Genomic DNA, 21,182 nt, shown 5'->3' on the forward strand with positions numbered 1-21,182 from the left:
TCCTCGTCTCACTCATCACATCTTGAACCACGAATCGCCGCTCGTTAAAGCACTCAATCGCAATACAACCGCCATCATGAAGATTGCTACCGTCACCAGCGCCCTCACCTTCGCTCTCTCCGTCGTCGCCGCACCCAGCGCCACCACTTCCACAACCAAACGTGGCGGTAAGGCCAGCTGCCCCGTCAACGCCGCCCAGCCCGATGGCAGCCTTGGTAAATCCTACGTCTCGACTAGCCTTCTCGTCCCCATCTCCAAGAATCTGCCCAATTATGCCTTCCCGGCGACGCAATGGGCGCAGGTGACACCCAAGGACATTTGCACAGTCTTCAACCTCGATCTCCCCGTCGCCCAGACCCAGGGCAAGGTGTGCAACCTCGTCTTCGACTTCCCTTCATGGGAGCAGGCACCAGGGAAGTTCGTTTTCCTCGGCCAAGGTACCTTTAAGTTCACCGGGTATGCCATTGGCGTCGGAGCCGTCGCTGGGCAGACCACATATAACAAGCAGCCTGCTCCCGGCCCTAGCCCGCCTAACCCCCCGCCCACGATGACACCCGGCCACAGCTATGTGAGTATTGAACGTCAACAGAATCCGATGTAGACCGCCGTCGATTCAGTTACTGATGGTAGTGCCTGCAGATTGTCAATAGTGCCCCATGCGGCATTCCAGCTGAGGTTCCAGGAAGTGTGACTGTATCAGGAAGTCTCTGCTCGCCGGACACCACCTTCATGTTCCAGCAGAGCAAAGATGGTTGCCCAGTTGGATTCTTCGTCGTCTTGACAGATGCGTGAGCAAGTGAATCATAGTTTGATATCCCTGGCATTCCCTTACTGTAAGAGCACAAGTACTTGGAGACCCAAGCTGGGCCTATGAACTCTCAAGGGGTCAGAACGCAGGAGGCGTGTGGCCCCGATATCCGATCCGATCATGTGTTTGGAATATGTCATCGTTAGCGCACTTGTCTATTGATATTATTGCTTTGCTCTGTGTCCCACTGAATCCTTCATATTCCTTTCAACGGAACATGCTCTCTCTTACCACTCTTTCGGGACATATGCCGGAGTATTGTCCTCATCCTCGGGGGTTTTCAACCCCACCCCCTCCAACACCCAATTCTGCAGCGGCAGCAACACCAAGACAGCCCGGTTAAACCTCCATCCAATAACAGGGACCATCGCACCAATCATAGCATCCAAGATGAAGTGATTCGCCGTTGCAACGATCGTGAAGAGCATAGCCATCGGCCACAGTGGCGCGATAAGACGAAGCGGACGGTGAGGCGAAAACCGGCAGATACTCCAGGCGAGGAAGAGAGCGGTACCGCAGTGAAGACTCGGCATCGCGGCGATGGTCAGCTGGAACTTGTTGTGCGTCCACGCGTTGCCTCCTCCCTTGGCTCCGTGGAGCACATCTTCGAATCCGTATTCGGCCGGGAGCATGCGCGGCGGCATGCAACGATAGGTCGTGACGATGACGAAGGCGATGGCATTGTCCATGGCGATAGTTCGTCGGATTCTCTGAAACGTGCTCGGCGGAAGAAATGTGTAGCAGTAGATGATGAAGATTATGCCGAGGCTAATGTGGAAGTAGTAGATCTTGGCCAAGTAAGACATCAACCAGGGCATGTTTGTAAGGACATATTTCTGCACGCCAAGTTCGACGTCAATGCCGAAGAAGTGCTCGAACTTCAGAATAGAAATCGCATGGTCGCGGGCCCTCGCAAAGACTGCTTCGTTACCGGCAATCATACGTGCCGAGAAGGCACGGAGCAGCTGGTATATCCTAGGAGACAAACAAGCCGGTCAGCGCCGGTTCATAACAACGTTACCTGAATTGTTAACGCGGGCAAGACGATCTCGTACCAGTACGTCGCATTCCAATACCAGATTTCAGCAAGGAACGGGAAGGTATTATAAAATCGAACGAGAAGTTTGCTGTTGATGCGGGATACCTCGCCCGACTCCGCGCGCATCCCCGGCTTGAGGAGCGGAGAGGTGGGGCGGGAGGAGGAATCCTCCGACCCACGCTCACACGAGTCTACGTCATCGTCACAATCCAGTCGGCGGCGGTTGATGAGAGTGCCTATGGTGAAGGCAAAAACGATGACTAGAAGAGCAAAGGATGTCAGATGAGGCCTGGACTCGTAGAGGCAAAGACACATGGTCTCAGTGTACTATAGGAAGAAATCCGAGCCAGTGGAGCGGGATGGACTTACAAGCTGGTTCGGCCACATTCCTCAAAGCGCCAAGTGACGAAGCCATAATAGGCTAAACACAGAAAATTGAAACTCTTGTTTGGTATTGAGTAAGTGAAAGATGTAGTTGGACAAGGCTGTCCTGACGAGAAAGCAGAATGAATGAATAGCTTTCGCTCCCCCAAAGCAGAGAAGAAAGGAGTGAGTGACGAGAAGATATTACAATGAAAATGCCAAATCCACCGGAAGCCCTTTCGCATGGAGAAATAGGAGAGAGGGACGACAAGACTAATAAACATCCTAGGCACAATGCCCCAGAGTCCGCTTCACCGGGACAAACCCACAACGGGCGGAAGGTGTACCAAGTCCAACCGCCGCATATTGTGGCCAAGCATTGTTGTCAGATCGGCGCCCCAGGCATTGGGAATTCCGCCCAGCCTTGAAGGTTGAGCAGGAATAGGACCACACGTGTGGGCGTAATCGCACGGAACCATCTGATAGGAGAGTTGGGGGCGTTGAACGTCGAAGGAGGGAGGGCGGAGCGGGACTGGAGACACGACGACCTGACGTCCCACACCCCATCCCACATGCCCACCATCCATCCATGATCCATTGCGGTATCACTCCAGCCAAGCACAGGCAAAAGAATGGCTCGGCGCAGGAAGGAGGGCACGCGACCCAAGCCCTCCTTGACGCGTGTGTGATTGCGCCCGGCAACGTACAGTAAATCGTAAGCCAAAAAACCCAGTTTTCATTAGAGCCTCCTTGCTCGCAGTCGCCCGGTCTCCACGCTGAATCACTGTAATCCAATTATGGACTGACGGTGGGAAGAACGTCGAAAAAAGGGATGTGGGAGTTCCTTTTCTGGTGGATCATCCAATCATTTCGAGTCGGACTCTACCCACTTGCTTGCACATAAGGAAACTTGGGAGTCGTGGATGACGGGGTTCACTTCCCGTGGTTTTTCTCGGCAGCCGGAACAACCGGAATCAGCGTCAGGGGGTAGAATTCGGGCGCCAAGTCGTCTCCGAGAAAAAGTCTTGCCATCAAATTTAGAGTATGGAAATCAACAGAGCGCCCTTCTCCTGGCTCCATCTAATTGCGAATGCTTTGCGCGGGATTGTGGACCCGGTCCTTTCGCCAAGTGTTCGAATCTGCGTGGGACTGGGAACGCTTTAGGAGAGCCATGGAACTGTCATGATCGAGATACGAACTCAATCGATGTTTGGTAAATCTTACCGCGGTCGAGTCATGCCTTGAAGACTTGATTTAAAGCTCTTCCAAGAATAGGAGGTTCGCACGGAAGCATGCAGCTTGCCGCATGTTTTGATGTTTCCACTGCCCACATCAACCTCAGCTCAAAGACGCGTCCGAGCGTTCAGGAAGAACCAGAATAGGAGAAAAACTTCCGCTCCCGCTAACTCCCCGCTACCAACACTTAAAAGAAGCAGGCTTTGCCATCAATGCCCATCATGATCTAGCTTTCGCCTCGAGCTGCCATGCCCGTCAACACTCCCTTCTGACACGGCTAGCTTGCGACTGTACCAGGGTCAATAAACGAACAAGACTCGCTAGGAATAAGCTGCAGGATCGGCAACTAAGATCAGAAGCTTGATACGCAGCCACCCTTGGCGCTAGCTGGCACAGCACACCACGTTCAAGCATCTGACAAGGCCAGTGCCGGGACGGCTGTTGTACCGTCACGTAGTATAGGTGACGGTGAAGGAGCTGCTGATGTGAGAAACACCATTCCTGGCGTGTTAGGGCGTTTAGACAATCACCCTCTGCACTTCAATTACTGCTTCGAGACTCGCATCGTGGTGAAGGCTAGATCAATCTGCGAGGAAGCCTCAGGAGAATAACTGCAGACCAATGTTCTAACAAGTCCCAGCAGGTCGGAGGCGAACTGCACAGACATGGCTAGACCAGCGCCCGAACAAAAACGAGAACATCGGACGTCGGACTGTTTAGTGTTTTGCGGGAAGATTCAATCCTCCATTGGGCCGTTGGAGGCCGTTGGAGATTTGGAACCAAAACATCGGCGTGCGGAGTTCAAAGTCCCCGGCTTCGGCCGAGGCTCATCGCCAGGAACGCGGCAGCCATGTAGAGACCCGCGGCGGACTTCCTAGCCCTTTAAAGCGATCACCACAACCTTCTGATAAAACTCTTGGCAACGGCCTGTGTCCACTTAGATCAAAGCATACCGTACTAAGCGGCCGCTGATTAGAAAATTGCGGTCAAGTTTAACGCTAACGGTGATGGCCCCCGCGACATTATGCCGCCGAGGGTGCCACGTTTGATGATTATACCGCCAAAGGTCCCGGATACGCCGGATCATTATAGTCGCCGACTACTGAAATGACATTCAGAGCTCATCGGCGGTCTCCTCAATTTCCTGACAGTCGAATCCTTCATCGCCTTCAACGTTTTTGCAGAGCCATTTATCCAAGACAGTATCTTGGCCGACGGGCGTTACTGAAAAGTTCTCTACCGTCAGATTGTTGCACCCGCCCGCAGCCGCGCTGCACCGGAAGAAGCCCGAGCTAGGCACGTCGTCCATCATCGTTCCGCTAAAGTCCTTCCAAACGACGTCGGAAATCTTGAACGTCGACGTATCGCAGGACTCGCCCGCGTGTCCGGAGAAGGACTCACATTGAGTGATGAAAAGTGGTTCTCCGCGGGTGCCGTCGAGCTTAATGTCTTCCAGCACGATGTTACGCGCGTATCCCGTACCGCCGCCGCCGCCATTGGGCGGATACCCAATCTGAATGCCGGTCCACGTCTTGAAGTAGCAGCCCCGCAGGGTGTCGTGTAAAGTCACGTTCCGCGCCAAGAAGTTCTCGATATACTCAAATTGCCCGATGAACTGGCCGATGGATCCCATGGCTATGCCAGTGCTGCCGAAGAACTCGCTGTCGTAAATGTAGATATTGCTGGAGTTGGCCTTGAGAGCAATTGCGTCGTCGCCGTTGACAACCACCCACCGGCGGAAGGTGATATTGTCCGAGTACATGGTGTCAGCACCGTCCGTGTTGAGAGAGTTGTTCTCCGAAGACGAAGTGCTGTTAACGTATATGTCCTCGAACACGAGATTCTTGGAGTACATGATGTTCATCGTCCACATTTGGCTCTGCACGAATCGGAGACCTTTGACAGTCGAATTCGAGAAGTCTCGAAAGTTGATGTTCATCGGCCGATGAGGCATGTTGGATCCGCCGGCATTGAGGTCATACCAGACCTGGCCATTGCCGTCGAGCGTTCCGACTCCGTGGCCTTCCCAAACCACGCCATCACCTCCAAAGTGCCATACCGTGCTCTGGTTCTGGAAGCCCACAGGCATCGAGACCGAGAGCCAGTACGTGGTGTCATTGCTCCAGAGTAGTCTGCCACGCTGATCAATTACAACATCGTCTAGGCTGGTGGTGACCATCGGCGACTTGATGTTGTACACTGGTCCATCAAGCACAATGATGCTCTTGGTGCGGCACTTGTCGTTGAGCGCGCTCAGCAGTGCCGGCGCGTCGTCCCCGCCGTTAGCGTCCGGCTCGAGTATGCAGAGGCTCCGACCTTCCTTCTCCGCCCTCTCCGCCCAGTCACTGGCACTCGGGATATCTGCGTCAGATTCAGCCAGCAGGGTGGCCGCCGAGAACCGAGTGGTCTCGAGCCCGAGGACTAGCCTTGCGGCTAACGATGCGAAGACTGCCAAGCCACGCATGATGGATGGGTGCTAAGGCCTAGAAATCCAATCAAGGGACGGATGGGAGGAGTGCGAGCTTCGGTACACGCGAACAGACGCTTCTGGAAGTATGTCTAGGGCTTCTTACGAACAAGCGCGTGGACAAAGACAAGCTGATGAGTCTGTGGCGTCTATCAAAGCACCAGAGAGGAAAGGTATATGAGCTTCAAAGGTAACAGGTATCTTCCAAATATGAAGTAGAGCTCATCGACGAGTGTTATTTCTGTGAAACCCAACATTGCATCAGATGATTGAGCTCAGGGGGTCGCAACCACTGTCAACGAATGACATGCGCCAAGTCCAGCGGGGTAAAGCCCCGGATCGTCCCCTGTAGCGTCGATTCCCCGCATCAATTACGTCTTCTGCCCGCATGACGCCCTGGTAATCCGACCCCAACGTCCGGCATTTCATGGCTTGTACTTGCTGATCTCTGTTATTCTGGATGTGGGAATCTTTATCCATGAAGTCTATCGTCTGGTTGATGAGGGAAAAGCAGCGGTAAGGTATGCACAGAACGGCCTGTCTGATGGTAACCTGCGGGTTGGTCTGATGATGGATGCAAGGCATCACGAGTCTGGGTCAGATGTGTGAACGTTACATGCATTCATCCTGAAATTTTCCATAGTCATTCGACTCGCAGAGCGTCATTCTTCGAGCAAACCATCTAAGTGATTCATCCAAATCATTGTCATCGTCCTGGTCTCAGCCGGCCAGCGGATACTCGACTCGTTCAGCTCGGCCCGATGGTCCACTTATATCCGGACGAGATAACACAGCTAAATTACATCTAGATGTCGGCGTTTGGAGCCGCGGGGATTCGTATCCCTATGATCAAGAGCAATGTCTCTGACAATTTCAGTCTGCTGTTCGAAGAAGGGCCAGAACATTGTCATTTCGTATGTGTACATCGGGCATTTCCCAGTCTTCCAGATGAATCACGACGGCAATCACCTTGGCCCCCGGTTAAAATGCTCTAGGTGTTATCGAAACGTATTTAAGTAGGTTTTTTCGCTGTATAGCATCACTCAAGACATTTTCAATGGCGGTGGAAATTTCTATTTAAATACCACATATCTTATATGGTACTACGCGAATCGCTTAGCCTCTTGCCTCCGATCTTATCTACACTGGCATGTCACAAAGGCAGCAAGATAAAGCAGTCTATCCCTGTGTGACATGTGGTTGATCCCATTTCAGTTGACTCAAACTTGTCCGGGGTAGACTGAAGCTGCGAGGTGCATTCGGGCGTGGGAGATTGAAGCTTCTCCGTGGTGATAACCCTGCATTTTGCCTAGCTTCCTGGAGGCCGGACTCGAGGTCTGGGTGAAAAACCTTTTGATCTCCCACCGATGAGTCGTCATCCCCCATATGCGGCAGTGTTTCCTGCGACAAATTAGGCCGAGAGAAACGGTTGAAGGCAATGAACGTCTCCTTGTCGCCCTCAACCGCGTTCGATGGAGGAGGGACGCGAACAGATCGGCGTCGAATTGCCACGGCATCATTCTGAACTGGTTGAACGCCCATGAATCCATATATGACATTGAGGATAGGGATAGAGATTCCGTGGACTATAATCGAGAAGAGTGCAAGCCAATACACGACGGGACCAATAGCCCGAAGCATGTCAACAACCTCACTGTCGCCCTCGGCCTCAGCAAGTTTAGGGAAGAGGTGACGCGCATGCTCGACATAGAAGGCAGCACCAACGCCAATAGGGCCAAAGTAGCCCATAAATAAGGCTTCTTTCCAGTCTATGATAGTGTTCGGCATGAGCTTGTACGTGAGAAGCACGGCGGGGATGCGACGGAATACAAGAACAAGTGCGCCGAGGGCAAAGAGTCGGCCGAGACTGATTCCGGTGATGTCAGAGCTGAAGTCACTCCATGGGATGATGGTCCCGAGATATATGAAGCCGCCAAAGTTGAGAAGAACGTCGATGCTGGCGTTGACTTCGTCGTGCCGCTTCTGTGCCTCTGCAAGGTACTCGCCGTCCCAGTTGAGCGCACTGCCAGCGACGAAGCAAGATAGCAAATCGTCAGTTCCGATGGCTCCTGAAGTGCCCATCATGAAGAGCTATGAGTTGTCAGTCAACTTTCATGTAGTTCATTTAGTGTCCGTGACTTACACCAATCGCTGTGGGCACCAGGACGTAGCTTTCGGAATCGATCCACTTTCTGTGTCTCTGTTAGAAACTATCGAATTCGTGCTCATTGACCGATCAACCTACTTTCTGACAGAATACTTCAGTGCAAGCCTGATCAGAGTTCCCATAATGATTCCGTAGGCTATACTCATGAGCACAAAGTAAAGCCATGTCTCCAGCAGCCAATTCAGCAGAGCAACACCAACGCCTCCGCCTTGGCGGGCGACATCACCGGCTCTCGGAAGAAGCGTACGACTGACTGCGTGCAATGTCGAGCCATCCGCGTGCACTTCAGATCCCTCCGCGTGCCGGATGAGATACGTCGTCAGCATCAATATGGGGAAGCCGAAGCCGTCATTCGCGCCACTCTCGGAAGAGATGATTTCACGCAAAGAGCGCCGAACGAACTTATCGGCGAAAGGCCCCTTGGCAACGGCTTGTGACAGGACTGGATCCGTCGAGGTCACGCAGGCAGCGATGACCCCAGCACCCAGAAATGTCAACTTGGGAATGGTTGCCAGGATGCAGCCTGTCGTCGCTAACCACATCAGTGTCATAATGGGTAACATTAAGATTGCCATCTCCTTCCATTTAGTCTTTTGGTACTTTGCTGGGAGTTGATAGCCAGCCATGACCAGCTGAATGCCAATCATCACTCTTGTGAGCCCCTATGACACAAGCCAACCATCAGTGCCTGAACGCAAGGCTCTACATTGAAGTGATCCGGATCGTGACGAGGCCACATTATAAGCACTTACAAGAGTGATATCTTGGGTCTGCCCCTCAACAGCTGACCCCCACCTCTCGCTGTCGATGAACCTAGCGGCTATAGGGCCCAGGCATATGCCCAACACTACGGCCGGTACTGATCAAGAGCAACAAGTCAGTGAATGGTCCTTGGGAACTCAAGTATTACGCTCCGAATCTACGGTGACTACAGCGCGGAGAACGTTGGAGGTTGATCTTACAGGCCTCGCCTAAGTACCACACATTTTTGATCTTGACGGATATGATACCAAATAGAATGATGAACGCGCCTGGATATGGTGGGAACACCGGATTAGTCATAGCCAAAACATGTAAGGTCCGGAGCACGCACCAAAGATAGCGAGAACGACATTTAATTCGCTGGGATCAAAGGTAGGCATCTTGGGTACCCGCTGGTGCCTTCACTCTCAATGTGTGAGTGATCTTTGTGTGACGTGCCCAGAAGGTGTGTTGTGCGTTTGCCGAGAAAGGCTGCCTTGGCCAGCAAGGGCTTTGAGGATAGGGATGATCTCTTTAGCTAATGCTCATACGATATTTGCATGGAATTGCTTGGAAAGAAGAAAGAAGAGATATTCTAACGAGACCTTGAGAGGATGATAAAGAAATCCAAAACGAATGTCTAAACGAGCAGAAGGAAATCCCGCAAAAAATGAAGTCAGAGGGCCAGAACTTGGAATGATGATGGACAACGACGCTTGCTCGATTCCGTGTGGTATGACAGTCACCCGGTAGCTCAGCGCTGCTGATGAAGAGTGGTCTGGTGAGCGGCGGAAGGGCAACTAATTCTTCTGCAGCGCCGAGAGTCCGGATATTTAAGAGTGGTATGTCAACCAGGGGCACACTTGGCTGCGAGCCCAAAGGGAGCGACTTGGCTGCAGATCTTGGGCGGCCAAACTCTTTTGGGGATGGGTTCTGATCACAAACACTTTTGATTCAGAGCCAAGTACGCCCTGTAGATCATGGTAGGGGGTTATAGCGGCTCTCAATGCTAGAGCGTACAAAGTCCTCGAGGTGAAGGCAGCGAGATATCCGTGCTTCGGCTGATACTTCTACGAAGTACTGCCACAAATGGGGTCACAGGGAAGGCGTGACGGGCCAAGTGCAGGTGAATCTCGTAAATAGAAGACTTCACCTGCGGATCAGTATCTCTTCATCTTCAGGGGAGAGCGTTAGATTTTCAGGGGTTTTGTCATCATCTGCTACTTGGCTGGGAATGTCTCAAATCTAGTAGTCTTGTCATGGAGGTATCTGACAGCTTGGTTATTTCTGGATTGACTATCCGTAGATAACACTCACGTGTCCTTCCTCCCAGGTTAGACGCTTAAAGATTTGGCTTCTAGCCAGCCAAAGAACATGACCTAATACAGCCTCAGTAGCGTCGTTCAGACATGAAGCGCATAGCAAAATGTGAGACATGCTTGGTAGTAAAGTGTCAGGCTCAAGGCCAGATACGGTGTAGATTCTAGAGAAATTGATAAATCTCTCAACTTTGGTAATGCCAGGACGCTGACTTAACTACCCCACCCACCGAGTTGAGATGGGCTACGCTAATCGAGATTGATGGACAATTCCCCAAAGTACTTCGATGACACTTTTCTAATGAACGTATTTCGGTCATAGGAAAAGAGCGACCAGAGAAGAACGCATAGAAGAGTTATCGGGTGAGAGGGCTAATGGCTACGGAAAGAGCCGGGAGAACGTGAAGCCAGGTAACATACATAACTCGCCCAAGAAGAAACAGTGGACTGCCTAGAGTGGCGAGGTATGACAAGAGTCTTAGTGTCTTAACAAAGTGACTCGGCGTCCGGGGCTGACAGCACCTTCGAGGACCATCATTGAACGCAATACTTAGGAAGTAGGTTGATTTTCCGCCGCCAATACTCAGCGGAGGAGCCCGGATCTCACATCGGTGTCAGCGCGGCCTCGGCGCCAAGCGGAGGAAGCAAGATTCTCCGCTGAGTGGAGACGAAAGGGGGCGCCGCAGCTGGGAAGGTGATGAAGCCCGGGGCACGCATTCCGGTGTGACGACCACCTTTGGGTCGGCCAAGTCAATACTTTATGGCTCAGACATTGCGATATGATCCCTGTTCTCTTGGATTTTCTTGGAGGTCCTTGGCTGACGAGGATTGTTGGGTGATGTTGGGACCACTCAGTGCTGGGCGCTTCTTGGTGAGGCTCGGCGCTTCGCGCTTGGCGGCTCGTGGTCAGATTATTCAGGCGTTCCGACTTCCTCGCTTCGTCCAGCTCTTTGCTCTATGACCCGGTGACGGATGTTCACGACATTTCAACTGGCCAGGCAGAAGACAAAATGAAAGCCGGTGGGCAAAAGTTTTCTCCGTGCCCAGGTTTCTCGTTTGTGAGGTTTCCGGCCCTTACCAGCAGTACCCCGGCTGGGTTTGCCGCGCGTGCCGTTGCTAACCCTCTGTAGTTCAGCTCGAGGAGATCGAGGTCGATGCTGCAGAAGGTACGCACAATACTTTAAGATAGAGCATAATGATCAAAGACACAGTAAGCTTATTAGAGATCTCAAGGGGCGTTCGGCGTATGAAATTTCGAAAGTGCTTAAGAACAAATTGATTCCCTCGGCAATCACCTATAGCATCTGGTTTCTTCGTGAATCAAGGATCATGCGTTAGCAGACCTCATGACGTAGCCCAACTAATGAGCCTTCTTGTCTCATGGATTTGCGATGGAATTAGGTTATTAATTTGATAAGAGAGATGAGTTTCCCGATCTAAAGCCCCGTCCTCAGGCTCAAGCCTTGCAGTCATTGCAGTTGGCTCGCGTCCAAGCATATCTCCAATTCTCATCTTTTTTGTTCTGCTCCATAACGCCATAGCTGATATCCATACAACACGCCAACTGAGTCCCTGAGCAAGGGGATCCACCCCAGGATGTGGTGCACGTGGCACTGGCACTGGTGGCGAAGAAGATAGCGACGACAGCCGCGGTGAAGCCTGTGAGCTGCATTGTGGGTTGGAATCCTGGGTGCTACCTCGTTAGCGAAAGGCCGACCAACAAGTCACGATTAGTAGTTTCACTTACGCAAGGTCGGTGGTAAAGAATGCAATTGATAAGGACTGTGACGGCGTCGGCTTGGTGAAAATGGTGGTAGTCTTAAAGGCTTGGCTGAGCTCAGGTTCTAACGAGTGTCTTTATAGCTTGATCAAGTCGAGCACGATCAACTCACGCAGGCTGAATGAACGATTAATTTGCAACATTTTCAATCTATTCCAAATTAAATCGTCCCCGGTTTTGAATCGATCGAGTCAGTATCCAGAGGCAACTCGTACTTTAGAGTTATCCCACCGGTATCAGGAGGCGCGTCTCCAGCTGTGGTGGGAAGGACCGCATCCCGCGGGTTGTCACATACTGAAGTACAGCACGCTGAGAAATTACCGTGTCCGTCCTGGTATCATTTTGGATAGTTCCATAGTCTCTGTATTTATCGTCTTAATTCAAAGGTTGAAGTGCTATGGGATGGCTACGTTCGGATTGAAGGTTTGTGGGCAATGAAATGGCGCCCTTGGGGCAATTGGCCTAAAATTATTAGATTTTCTGCTCGATAGGAACAAGGTTAAATGTAAGGTTATATGAAGAACTATTGACAAAACTTTAGGCTCGTGGACTAGGGAAAGTCAAAATAGATCAAGAGTTCCTTGCTTAAAGTCCGAGTTTGCCAAAGTATGGTGCGTGCCAGGTCAGGGTAATGGCAATTCAAATGCCCAGAATGTCACGACACATCACCAAGGCGATAAACCTTGGTGAGGGTAAGCAGCTCATCAACACAGGTTATGTCTTCTTCCGTCATTATTACCACCAAGATACGTCTAAAACTCTTGCATGTCTGGATATATCATCTTGGTAAACCCGTGATTTGAATTACCAACAGTGACGTTTCAGAGCTTGAGCAAAAGATATCAAATCAGCAACCCATGTGATCGAGGTCTTATTGATTTACCTTTAAGCTATCCTCGGAATTTGTAGTCTGTCATAAAGTACAAGCTGATGCAGGTTGTTAAGCGCTGTAAACCGTCTCAGCTAACTTGACAGTCCATAACTTATTCTGGCCCAACACTACCAGAACATCCCCGGCGAGCTCGAATTGTACAATCGCCGTGTTAACAGAATCTCTCGTGAAAAACTGTCCATTAAAGACACCGATAACCTTCCCTTGAGAACTTCGGACCGCAACACCTTCACCCTCACCCGTCCAAACTCTACCCTTGTCATCGATGCGGATGCGATCCGGAGCCTGCATTCTCGAGACACCAAAGGTTCGCTTGTTGACAGGCCACATGTCTTCGTTGAGATCGTATTTGTAGATCGCCGGTGCTCCTACTTGAGCCGGTAGCCCCCAAATTCCACTTCGCTCATCGCCGCCAAAGTCGGTCACCCAAAGAGTCTTTTGGTCCCTCGATGGTCGGACGCCGTTGGCGACGGGGAACTCAGTCCTGCTAATGGCAGGTAACAAGACCTTCTTCTGGGAGTCCCAGCGCCACAGACCCTGAGGCAGGCGATCTGTCGTGGTTGAGTCCCCGGCGAAGGGCAGGACAGTGATGAACATGTACGAGTTGCTTGTTCCCGGCTGTGTGACCTAGGCCACATCGTCAATTTTGTCAAACTTGAAACTTGAGACCAAAGTAAGAGTTGAGGACAGTTTCGACGTGGCCTGTCTCTGGGTCGACAGATACGACCCCGCCAGACCAGTCTCAAGAGTCGTCTCGCAAGCAAGCGAAGTACATGAGACCTTGGTGGTAGAATCCTCTATTCGGGTTCTTCAACGGGTTGTGAAGAGGTCAGGTTTCTGATGCTGTTGTTTTTCAAATCCAAGATTTCCACGTGGGTAGGCCCATCATTGATCCAAGTTGTGTACCAGAGTTCATTGCGATCGCTGATCCATACGCCAGCTTCTCTCGCAAAGTTGCCTGGACGCTCCTCGATCAACTCAATGGCTGGATTCTGACCGAGAAGTGCCAGGAACTCGTCATCGTATGAGATGAACGGTGCTTTGGTGGCAAATTGAAGGAGTTCGTTAGTTAACGTATCCGACGTATTGGTGCCATTAACAAAGCTGTGAAATAAGTTGCCGTGAAATGGTGAAGGAAGAAGATATGTCAATTCATATGGGACGGAAACAATGCTGGTATCCTGCGCAAGGCATGTCTGTAAAAAGACGGGGAAGAGGCTGGCGTAAGCCGAATATCGTGGCACCATATTTGTGTCTGGCCTTGGTATGATGGACTTTGTTCGTGTAAGAGAGCCGATGATTGTGGAAGCGAGTCTCAATCGGTCACTAGGAACCGGCCTACTCTAAATAATGGCATCGTCTGTACGATGTTATTGAGTCAATTGTATTTCTGCTACAATTTCACCGCGGAGCAGTTGCTACCGCGATACTGGTAATTATTACGGACTCAATTCCTCTCTCATCCGGCCTTGGTTCGGCCACACATGATTGTACGTGGCCTTCAAAGATAGTTGCCTTAACAGCGATCAAGTCTGCTTGCCTATTTAGGCAATCGTTACGGTGAGGAAGGTTTAAACCCTCCTAGAAGCAAGGGAGATGGCGGTCAATGCATTGTCTAACACAACCTCTTCGGTCGACAATACCGTTCTCCCCCAGAAACTCGATCGGGCGAACATGTTAGTTATCTTCGCCTTGCTCCACTGAACAAACCCGCGGTCAACCCAACCGCACTGGTCTTCGTCGGCGATAAGCCGGACCGCGGCCGAAAGAGCCCCGCTGGAACCTCCGTGATCTCGGTGACGCCGTCGCAGCCACCGGCAATGACTCGAGCTGTCAAGGGGGCTTCCAAGGCTTTTGATTAATGATGCGGAGCCTTCCTCGCTGGGAATAACACCCGATAATTTCCGCGTAAAGCCATTAGAGTGATCTATTTTGACGCTTGCTTGAAGGCATCTGTGGCAGTCTGCATGTACATGTACAGATATTGTGAGGAGCAAGGTGTCAAATTGCAACTTCTTCAACGACCATCAATCGCCCACGCCGCCCCTCCTTCTACTGAATAGAGACTCGAGCTGCACGACGCTTCCGCAGTGATCGGAGATGACGACTGAAACTTTCTTCTAGAAGCTTTGTCCATCAGGAATGCGTGAGAAGTCAAGTCTAATGTCTAGCATAACCTGCATAGTTTCCATGTCTCTTGCAGCAGGAGCGAGGGCTTGTGAGACACGAGAATGAGAAAGTCTTCCTCTCTAGCAAGATCCAGCATTCAAAAGAGCTCCAAGATGATTTAAACATCAGTGAGCACTAAACTATCCGAGACTTTCTATCGTTCAAGAAGCCAAAAATTTGTCTCATCAGTGGTGGACTCGGCCATTGAGAGGACTTGTTTCTTACCGATAACAAGTCGCGAGCTTTGGCTACACTGCCTTGACTTAAGAGGCAATGTCTGTCGTGATCATCAAGAGTCTTTCTTAATTCCGAAAAGCATTTTTGTGTCTTCCTCGTACCCGTGTATGAAAAGGAGGATACGTACATATCGGTGACTTGACTTCATGTTTGTACACACCCTCTAACTCTTTGTACACGCTTCACCAACGAGCGAGTATGGTGATCGTGGCCGAGAAAGAGTTTGCTCTACTCCATATAGCGGTATTAATTTGGGTCCTCGTGCGATTCATACAATCGGAGCATTCGCAACTCGAGACTTCAATATGGAACCCCAAGCACTCTGCGCGTAATTGCACGTAATATAGAAGGAGAATAGAGTACCCCGACGACAATGAGCCTGACAATTGTGAGGAATCGTCTACATAGGACTTAGACAAACTCGAACAAGACTGGTGTCGTCTGCACAAGTTGTTGCACAAGCTACAAGGAGTTTCTAACTTGCTCAGAGAACCATGGCTGAAAGTGATGGTGCAAACACTCAACGCAGGACACCACATCAAAACACGCATTTCAAAATACCGCCAGTCCGCGAACCACAGTTCTGGCGGACATCACCAGTCATTAGAGAATCAGTTGCCACCGAGTTGCCAAGGACTCTTGGAGCCTGATGTCGCCACGCCGCCTCCAAAAGACAATTACATGGCGACAGTGGACGACGCCGTGCGACACCCACCGTCTGACATGCTTCAAGTATCTGCAGCAAGGCATCCCACCAAGCGCTCATGCGTTTCCCACCGTGGCACCACTGACACAACGCAGGCAACCACAACGGAAAGAGCCAAGGCAACCTCCAACCTCATGAGCCGTGCCGTGCCGTACCGCCAGGCTGGCTGATCCGTTTGGCGCTTCTCATTGAACGTCGCCATCTGTGTTTCTTCCGTTCTACCGTGTGCGCTGCAGGTTCCGACGGATTTGGTTAGAGATGCATATCCTGTTCGCCAATCAGCCTTGCCTCGACTTGGTGATCTGGTGCGTGGTGAAAGGAGACTTGTCGAGCCTGAGCTTGGCTTATTAGAATCCTTAAAACAGCTGCCGCTTTCTCTTGAACTCTTGGATGTGTTCGTGATTCCCCTTCGCATCGAGCTCTGTAGTGAGCTATACCGATCCTACCCGGGGTTGCGATGTCGCAAGCAACTGCATCAATGCCAACTCATACTGGTACTTGCGATCTCGGAGCAGATGAACATACGATTCTCAACTCCGCGTTGGGCCCCATCCTAGCCCTATCGGCACTTCATCCGCATTGCACCGGGATCATTTGCTGCTCCGCCTGCCCAGCTGGCCGACTGCATCCGGGCATATTCCTTGTCGCGGGCTTTCTAAGCGGGGTGGATCGCTGGAGATTTGACAATTCACCGAGACCCCCGCTCGAAGGCGGGAAGTTCCCCGGTGAGAGTTGAAGCTTAATTTATGTAGAGTTCTTGTTCGGATTCGTGATCTTGTCTTGTTGATTTAGACCTTTGGCTTCGCTGGCTGGTGTTATGTCGGGTGGGTTCGTAAGTTTTTCGTCGAGGGTAACGCGCTTGTGGTTTAATCGTGGGTTATCTTTTCGGGGAATCGATTCGTGAAGACGCAGTGGATGTTCGCGGCTCGTTTTTGAGTTTGTCTGGGTGATGTTAGAGTCGGTTGTCGTTGCTTTAGCTATGGAAGCCCTTCAAGAGATGAGCACTTGAGGAGGGGCCGGGGACATCGGCGTCCAGGCAGATCACGTTCCTGCCAGTAATCAGTTCATCAACATGGAATATTTTCATCAGGCTGAAATTGACATTCCTACTCGAGATGAAAAAGAGAAACTGAGTGACAGTCCCGGCTGTCAGGGTCTAGAAAAGATTGCACAACCGAGCCATCAAGGTTCGCTACTATGGCCGTTACTAAGTCGGCTCTCGTTGTACTTAGTACTGCCGATAATAGAACCTTGGTATGTGGTGCCTAGATCAGTCCTTTGTGAGGTACTCTGTTAGACAGGTGAATGCATATAATCTCAATATCATGTTTTGTTTCATCGTCAGAGTCATCTTCGAAGCTGACGGGGGATAGTTGCAGAGCTGAGCCTAGTGCCACAACCACATCGGCGCTTCAATCGTTCACTGCAATTTTAACCCCCACGAAGGGTCCAATGGTCCTCAAGGACCAACCCATGAAGAATTTTCTTCGTTGACGTGCACCCCGAAAAGAGACAGCAATTGCCAATATCGTACAGATCAACCACATCATCCAAAGCGATGAGGTAGGTAACCAACACTCCCATAGGCCTTACATCATTTTCAAGCCCCCTCGTGGTTTCAACGCCAACACAGAGAAACCCCGAAACCCCGTTACCAGCAGATCACGGCTACTTAGTAAGTACCTAGTAACCACGCGCCGCGCGCCACGCCTCAGATAGCTCCCCCAACGAAATCGCCCCCAAATCGCCGCCAAACCACACCCAGTCAAGTTCGCATACCTCACATCCCCAATCACAAGCCGCAACTCCGCCAACCGTTTCTCGCCGCATGCCTTCGTGCTCATCCCACCTACCTTATCCTCCCTATCGCAACCACATCTTCTCATGTGCCAAGCCGCATCCATCCAGCGCATCAATCAGTCAAAATCAGTCAGCTGACAGTTTGAAACGCCCTACATTGATAAATTAGGCACATGTATCTTACACACACCAACGAACCAACGCCTCGTCCCCCGCACCTCCTCCTCCGTTGCGAACTATCCAATACATGCCCGCATGAACCCCCGATCCCGACGCCGAGTGGGGGATAAACCACCAGAGGTGCCAGCGAAGTGGAGGGGAAAGGGACATTCTCCAGCTCTCCCGAACGAAGCTTGCTGTCATCCCGACCTTCCTCCCATCTTCATTGGAGCTGGCCCCCTTTGGAGAAAGCCTAACCTTCTTCCCCTCACTGATTTGGCAAGTTTGGAGACCCGAAAAGCTCCAGTCTCAGCAAATAGCGTCAATCAGCTCGAAGCCATGCATGCATGTCCCGCTTTAGGTAGGCATTCAGCGGGCCGCTCGCAACCTCTCCAAGGGAAGCAAGATCCCCACCTGAAGAATCAGATGCCTTTAAATCACTCACAAGGATACAAAGCTATCCATTTTTCGCAGAATATGTACTTTACCCAAACACAATAGGCCGCATGATTGGGTCACCAGCAGAAGAGGTAAGATATTTCCCGGGAATCAAAACACTCGTAGTTCGTATTGCCATCTCAAAACAAAACTATCATACCACGAGACGAGAGATAAAAAAGAATGAAAGAAGAATTCTCCATCTCGAGTCCCAGTTCCAACTACCAACAAGAACTGCCGGAATTGTCAAGCGTAAATGTAGAAACCCGGCGTTCTCCACAGACTAGAGGATTCCCCGTTTCGGCAATCATTGTTGGCAAATGGAACTGGGTTCCAGCAGTCAAAGATCCACCCCTAAGTCAACATCTTACAATCCTTCCACCCGCGTTGTCGAATGGAGGGCACACAGCTCGGGTTGGATATTGGCTTTTGGCGAGCGAGCCGCTTCCGGGTTGTCAAATTTGATGGGAGCAGAGAAGTCATGCTTTGTTTAGTGCTATGAAGATTGAAGGTCAGCGCCTGTGTATCTTGAGATTTGCTGTCATAGAGATGTGGCTTACGGAGCAAGAGCCGCAAGAGCAGGCAGTGCAGGAGCCAGCGCAGCTGGAGCCGCAGGAGGAGCAGGTGCTATTCACATCAGGTTAGCTTCGACGTCGGAGATCTCAAAGGCATAGCTCCTCCGGTGGGATAGATCGAAACTCAAAGAGAATCCCAATCATCCAGAAAGAGACTCATGCGCAATTTTGTATCTCCCGTGCGTGGAAGACAGAGCAGGCGGTTCACTCACCAGGGGGCCATTTTGATAGTTTGGTGGTGGAAGCGAAAAGGCTTGAGTGTTTGTTTGTTGTGAGTCTGGTGTTTGAAGCTGATGAGTCGGATGAAGAAGAAATCTCCTTTTCGACCAGAGCTGGTCTGGGTTTATATAGCCATCTCGGAGGCATGTCCCCCACGTATCAGTCAGCCAGACATCAGGCGGCTATCGGACGAGGAAGCGCGATTTCATTCGCGATTACGTGGAAGGCGCGGGAGTCCTCGGAGAAGGGACATGTCTATCCCTGGAGGATCGGATAAGTGCTCCGTAGTGTAGACCGCGAATACCGCGCAAGCTCTGTTGGAGGCAGAGAGATGACATGGCGGTTGTGTGATACCGCATCAGGCTGGTATTCCCATGGTTGGATCCATAGTAGCTCCCTGCGGCTTGGAGAAGGTGGACTGGCACCGTTGAGGAGCGGGGTCTGGGACCGAATCTACGGGTGCAGAGCTGTGCAAGCTTTGAGACGTGTGGTCGGCTGGTAACACGGAGCAGGGTGCCACGTTCGGGCTGGGGGTCCCACCCGACGACGGGGCGCCGGGCTCTTGTGATTGGGTCAAGTGTGGCAGGCTGGGCATCCACGCACAACAGTTCGATATGGCGAACAGGGCGGCAGAATGGAGCGTGCATGGCTGCCGTGGTCGTGTGAATGCGATGCTGTAGGCGGGCTTGGAAGGATCGTCAATGGTGAGTGGATGAGAAGTGCCCGATGAGGGTAGCCCCGCCCATCTTCGGTCAAACGTTCGGGCTAGGAACAGCGTGGGAGGGTGGGCAGAGCCGGTCTGGATTGTGGATTTCCGGATGTGTGAAGAAAGGCTGCTTTGGAGCGAAGAGCTATGAGGGTGGACGCCTCTGGGGCACGGCACCAGACTGAGGAAAGGCGACGGCGGCATTGCTCGTCGTGGTTGGGTGCGTATTGGTGTGAATCTGTCTGTGTATGCATGACAATGTATGTAGGACGACAGAGAAGGAAATCTGCTTGTGATGCGCTTGGCGGCGGCACCCGCGCAAAACAGAGTTTGTACCATCCCGCACCAAAGTCTTCAGGTGATGCGACGCAGCCATCCCGTATTGGCCAGAGTTGGGACTAGCTGTCTACCCAAGTGGGATCCGTCTGCTTACTAGGCAGCCTCGAGTGAAAGACGGAAAACAACAGACAGAAAAAGACGAGAGAATCGACAGACGACAGACTTGTCCAACGCCAGATGACCTCGCCATCCATCATCAAAGCATGGTGAAAAGCCTCAGGAAAGCAAGTCATCGAAGACAACTCAGTGATGGAGTCTCACCAGTGAGACTATAGGCCTTTGCCTAAACCTCAGCTCTACCTCGGCTCCGCCGCTTAGAGGAGATTCAAAAGAACCTTGCCAGGGGAAGACAATCCCAGTAAAATCCCTATCGGACGTTCCGTAAAGAGAGAAGAGCGATAATACCTCTTAGCTAAAAGGCGTGGGTTGTCCAATCATCGAGATTGGCCGACGGCGACGCTGGGCAACTCGTGATGGAGCAGGTTACCCAATCGGCCAATTACTCCGAGCTCGAGGTGAAGAGAGTCAAGAGACCGGTGAGAGGGGAAATGAAGCGAGACAGGCGAGAGGTATGGACAAGGAGAAGGAACAAAAAGGAGAGGCCGTGGCTTCTTACCGTGGGGGTTCTCAAAGGCGCCGTGCCCTGCCTGAAGTTGAGCCGGGACCCGAGAGGTAAACATCAGACGTCAGGAGAGGCGAGGAGTAGAGTCTGACTGATCGATACAGTGTGCGGGTTTTCTCTGTCTTCCCATTCTCTCCATTCAGCCGTCTGAAGTTGGCTGTTGTCGCATATCTTGGTCGATTTGCTTCGGCCCTCAAAGCGGCCAACTTGACGGTGTTGCGGGCACTCGAATGAAGAGATGACAGTGAAAGGGGTCGAGACGAGGAAGATAGGATGAGCGGCCCCTTTTATGCCTTCAACCATCTCTCTATCTCAGGGGCCTCAGAATGGCGGTGGAAGGGAGAAACGGCATTCCTCCGGTGGGAAGGGTAGTGCGAACTGGCTGGGAAAAATTGGCTCA

General features: G+C 51.6%; 7 protein-coding genes across 7 annotated transcripts; 1 reads left to right on the top strand and 6 right to left on the bottom strand.

Moving 5' to 3' along the window:
- Nucleotides 1-76: 76 nt before the first annotated feature.
- On the top strand, nucleotides 77-792 carry CPAR01_01545 (uncharacterized protein; the record flags this gene model as incomplete). The annotated part of the gene is made up of 2 exons (XM_060485834.1): nucleotides 77-568; nucleotides 640-792. 2 exons carry the CDS (start codon nucleotides 77-79, stop codon nucleotides 790-792), a joined length of 645 nt encoding a protein of 214 aa, XP_060356691.1.
- A 243-nt stretch (nucleotides 793-1,035) lies between these two features.
- CPAR01_01546 (uncharacterized protein) lies at nucleotides 1,036-2,162 on the bottom strand (the record flags this gene model as incomplete). The annotated part of the gene is made up of 2 exons (XM_060485835.1): nucleotides 1,036-1,783; nucleotides 1,864-2,162. The coding sequence occupies 2 exons, from the start codon at nucleotides 2,160-2,162 to the stop codon at nucleotides 1,036-1,038; spliced, it is 1,047 nt and encodes a 348-aa protein (XP_060356692.1).
- Nucleotides 2,163-4,560: 2,398 nt separating this feature from the next.
- On the bottom strand, nucleotides 4,561-5,910 carry CPAR01_01547 (glycosyl hydrolase family 28; the record flags this gene model as incomplete). The annotated part of the gene is made up of 1 exon (XM_060485836.1): nucleotides 4,561-5,910. One exon carries the CDS (start codon nucleotides 5,908-5,910, stop codon nucleotides 4,561-4,563), a length of 1,350 nt encoding a protein of 449 aa, XP_060356693.1.
- Nucleotides 5,911-7,092: 1,182 nt separating this feature from the next.
- Nucleotides 7,093-8,706, bottom strand: CPAR01_01548 (sodium/hydrogen exchanger family protein; the record flags this gene model as incomplete). The annotated part of the gene is made up of 3 exons (XM_060485837.1): nucleotides 7,093-8,004; nucleotides 8,057-8,105; nucleotides 8,159-8,706. 3 exons carry the CDS (start codon nucleotides 8,704-8,706, stop codon nucleotides 7,093-7,095), a joined length of 1,509 nt encoding a protein of 502 aa, XP_060356694.1.
- A 2,890-nt stretch (nucleotides 8,707-11,596) lies between these two features.
- On the bottom strand, nucleotides 11,597-11,812 carry CPAR01_01549 (uncharacterized protein; the record flags this gene model as incomplete). The annotated part of the gene is made up of 1 exon (XM_060485838.1): nucleotides 11,597-11,812. The coding sequence occupies one exon, from the start codon at nucleotides 11,810-11,812 to the stop codon at nucleotides 11,597-11,599; it is 216 nt and encodes a 71-aa protein (XP_060356695.1).
- A 1,048-nt stretch (nucleotides 11,813-12,860) lies between these two features.
- CPAR01_01550 (uncharacterized protein) lies at nucleotides 12,861-14,059 on the bottom strand (the record flags this gene model as incomplete). Its single annotated transcript, XM_060485839.1, has 2 exons — nucleotides 12,861-13,439; nucleotides 13,748-14,059. The coding sequence occupies 2 exons, from the start codon at nucleotides 14,057-14,059 to the stop codon at nucleotides 12,861-12,863; spliced, it is 891 nt and encodes a 296-aa protein (XP_060356696.1).
- Nucleotides 14,060-19,473: 5,414 nt separating this feature from the next.
- Nucleotides 19,474-20,025, bottom strand: CPAR01_01551 (uncharacterized protein; the record flags this gene model as incomplete). Its single annotated transcript, XM_060485840.1, has 1 exon — nucleotides 19,474-20,025. The coding sequence occupies one exon, from the start codon at nucleotides 20,023-20,025 to the stop codon at nucleotides 19,474-19,476; it is 552 nt and encodes a 183-aa protein (XP_060356697.1).
- Nucleotides 20,026-21,182: the final 1,157 nt, after the last annotated feature.

The sequence above is a fragment of the Colletotrichum paranaense genome (assembly GCF_030867605.1).
Source record: "Colletotrichum paranaense strain IMI 384185 chromosome Unknown Scaffold_1.1, whole genome shotgun sequence".
Lineage (NCBI taxonomy): Eukaryota > Fungi > Ascomycota > Sordariomycetes > Glomerellales > Glomerellaceae > Colletotrichum > Colletotrichum paranaense.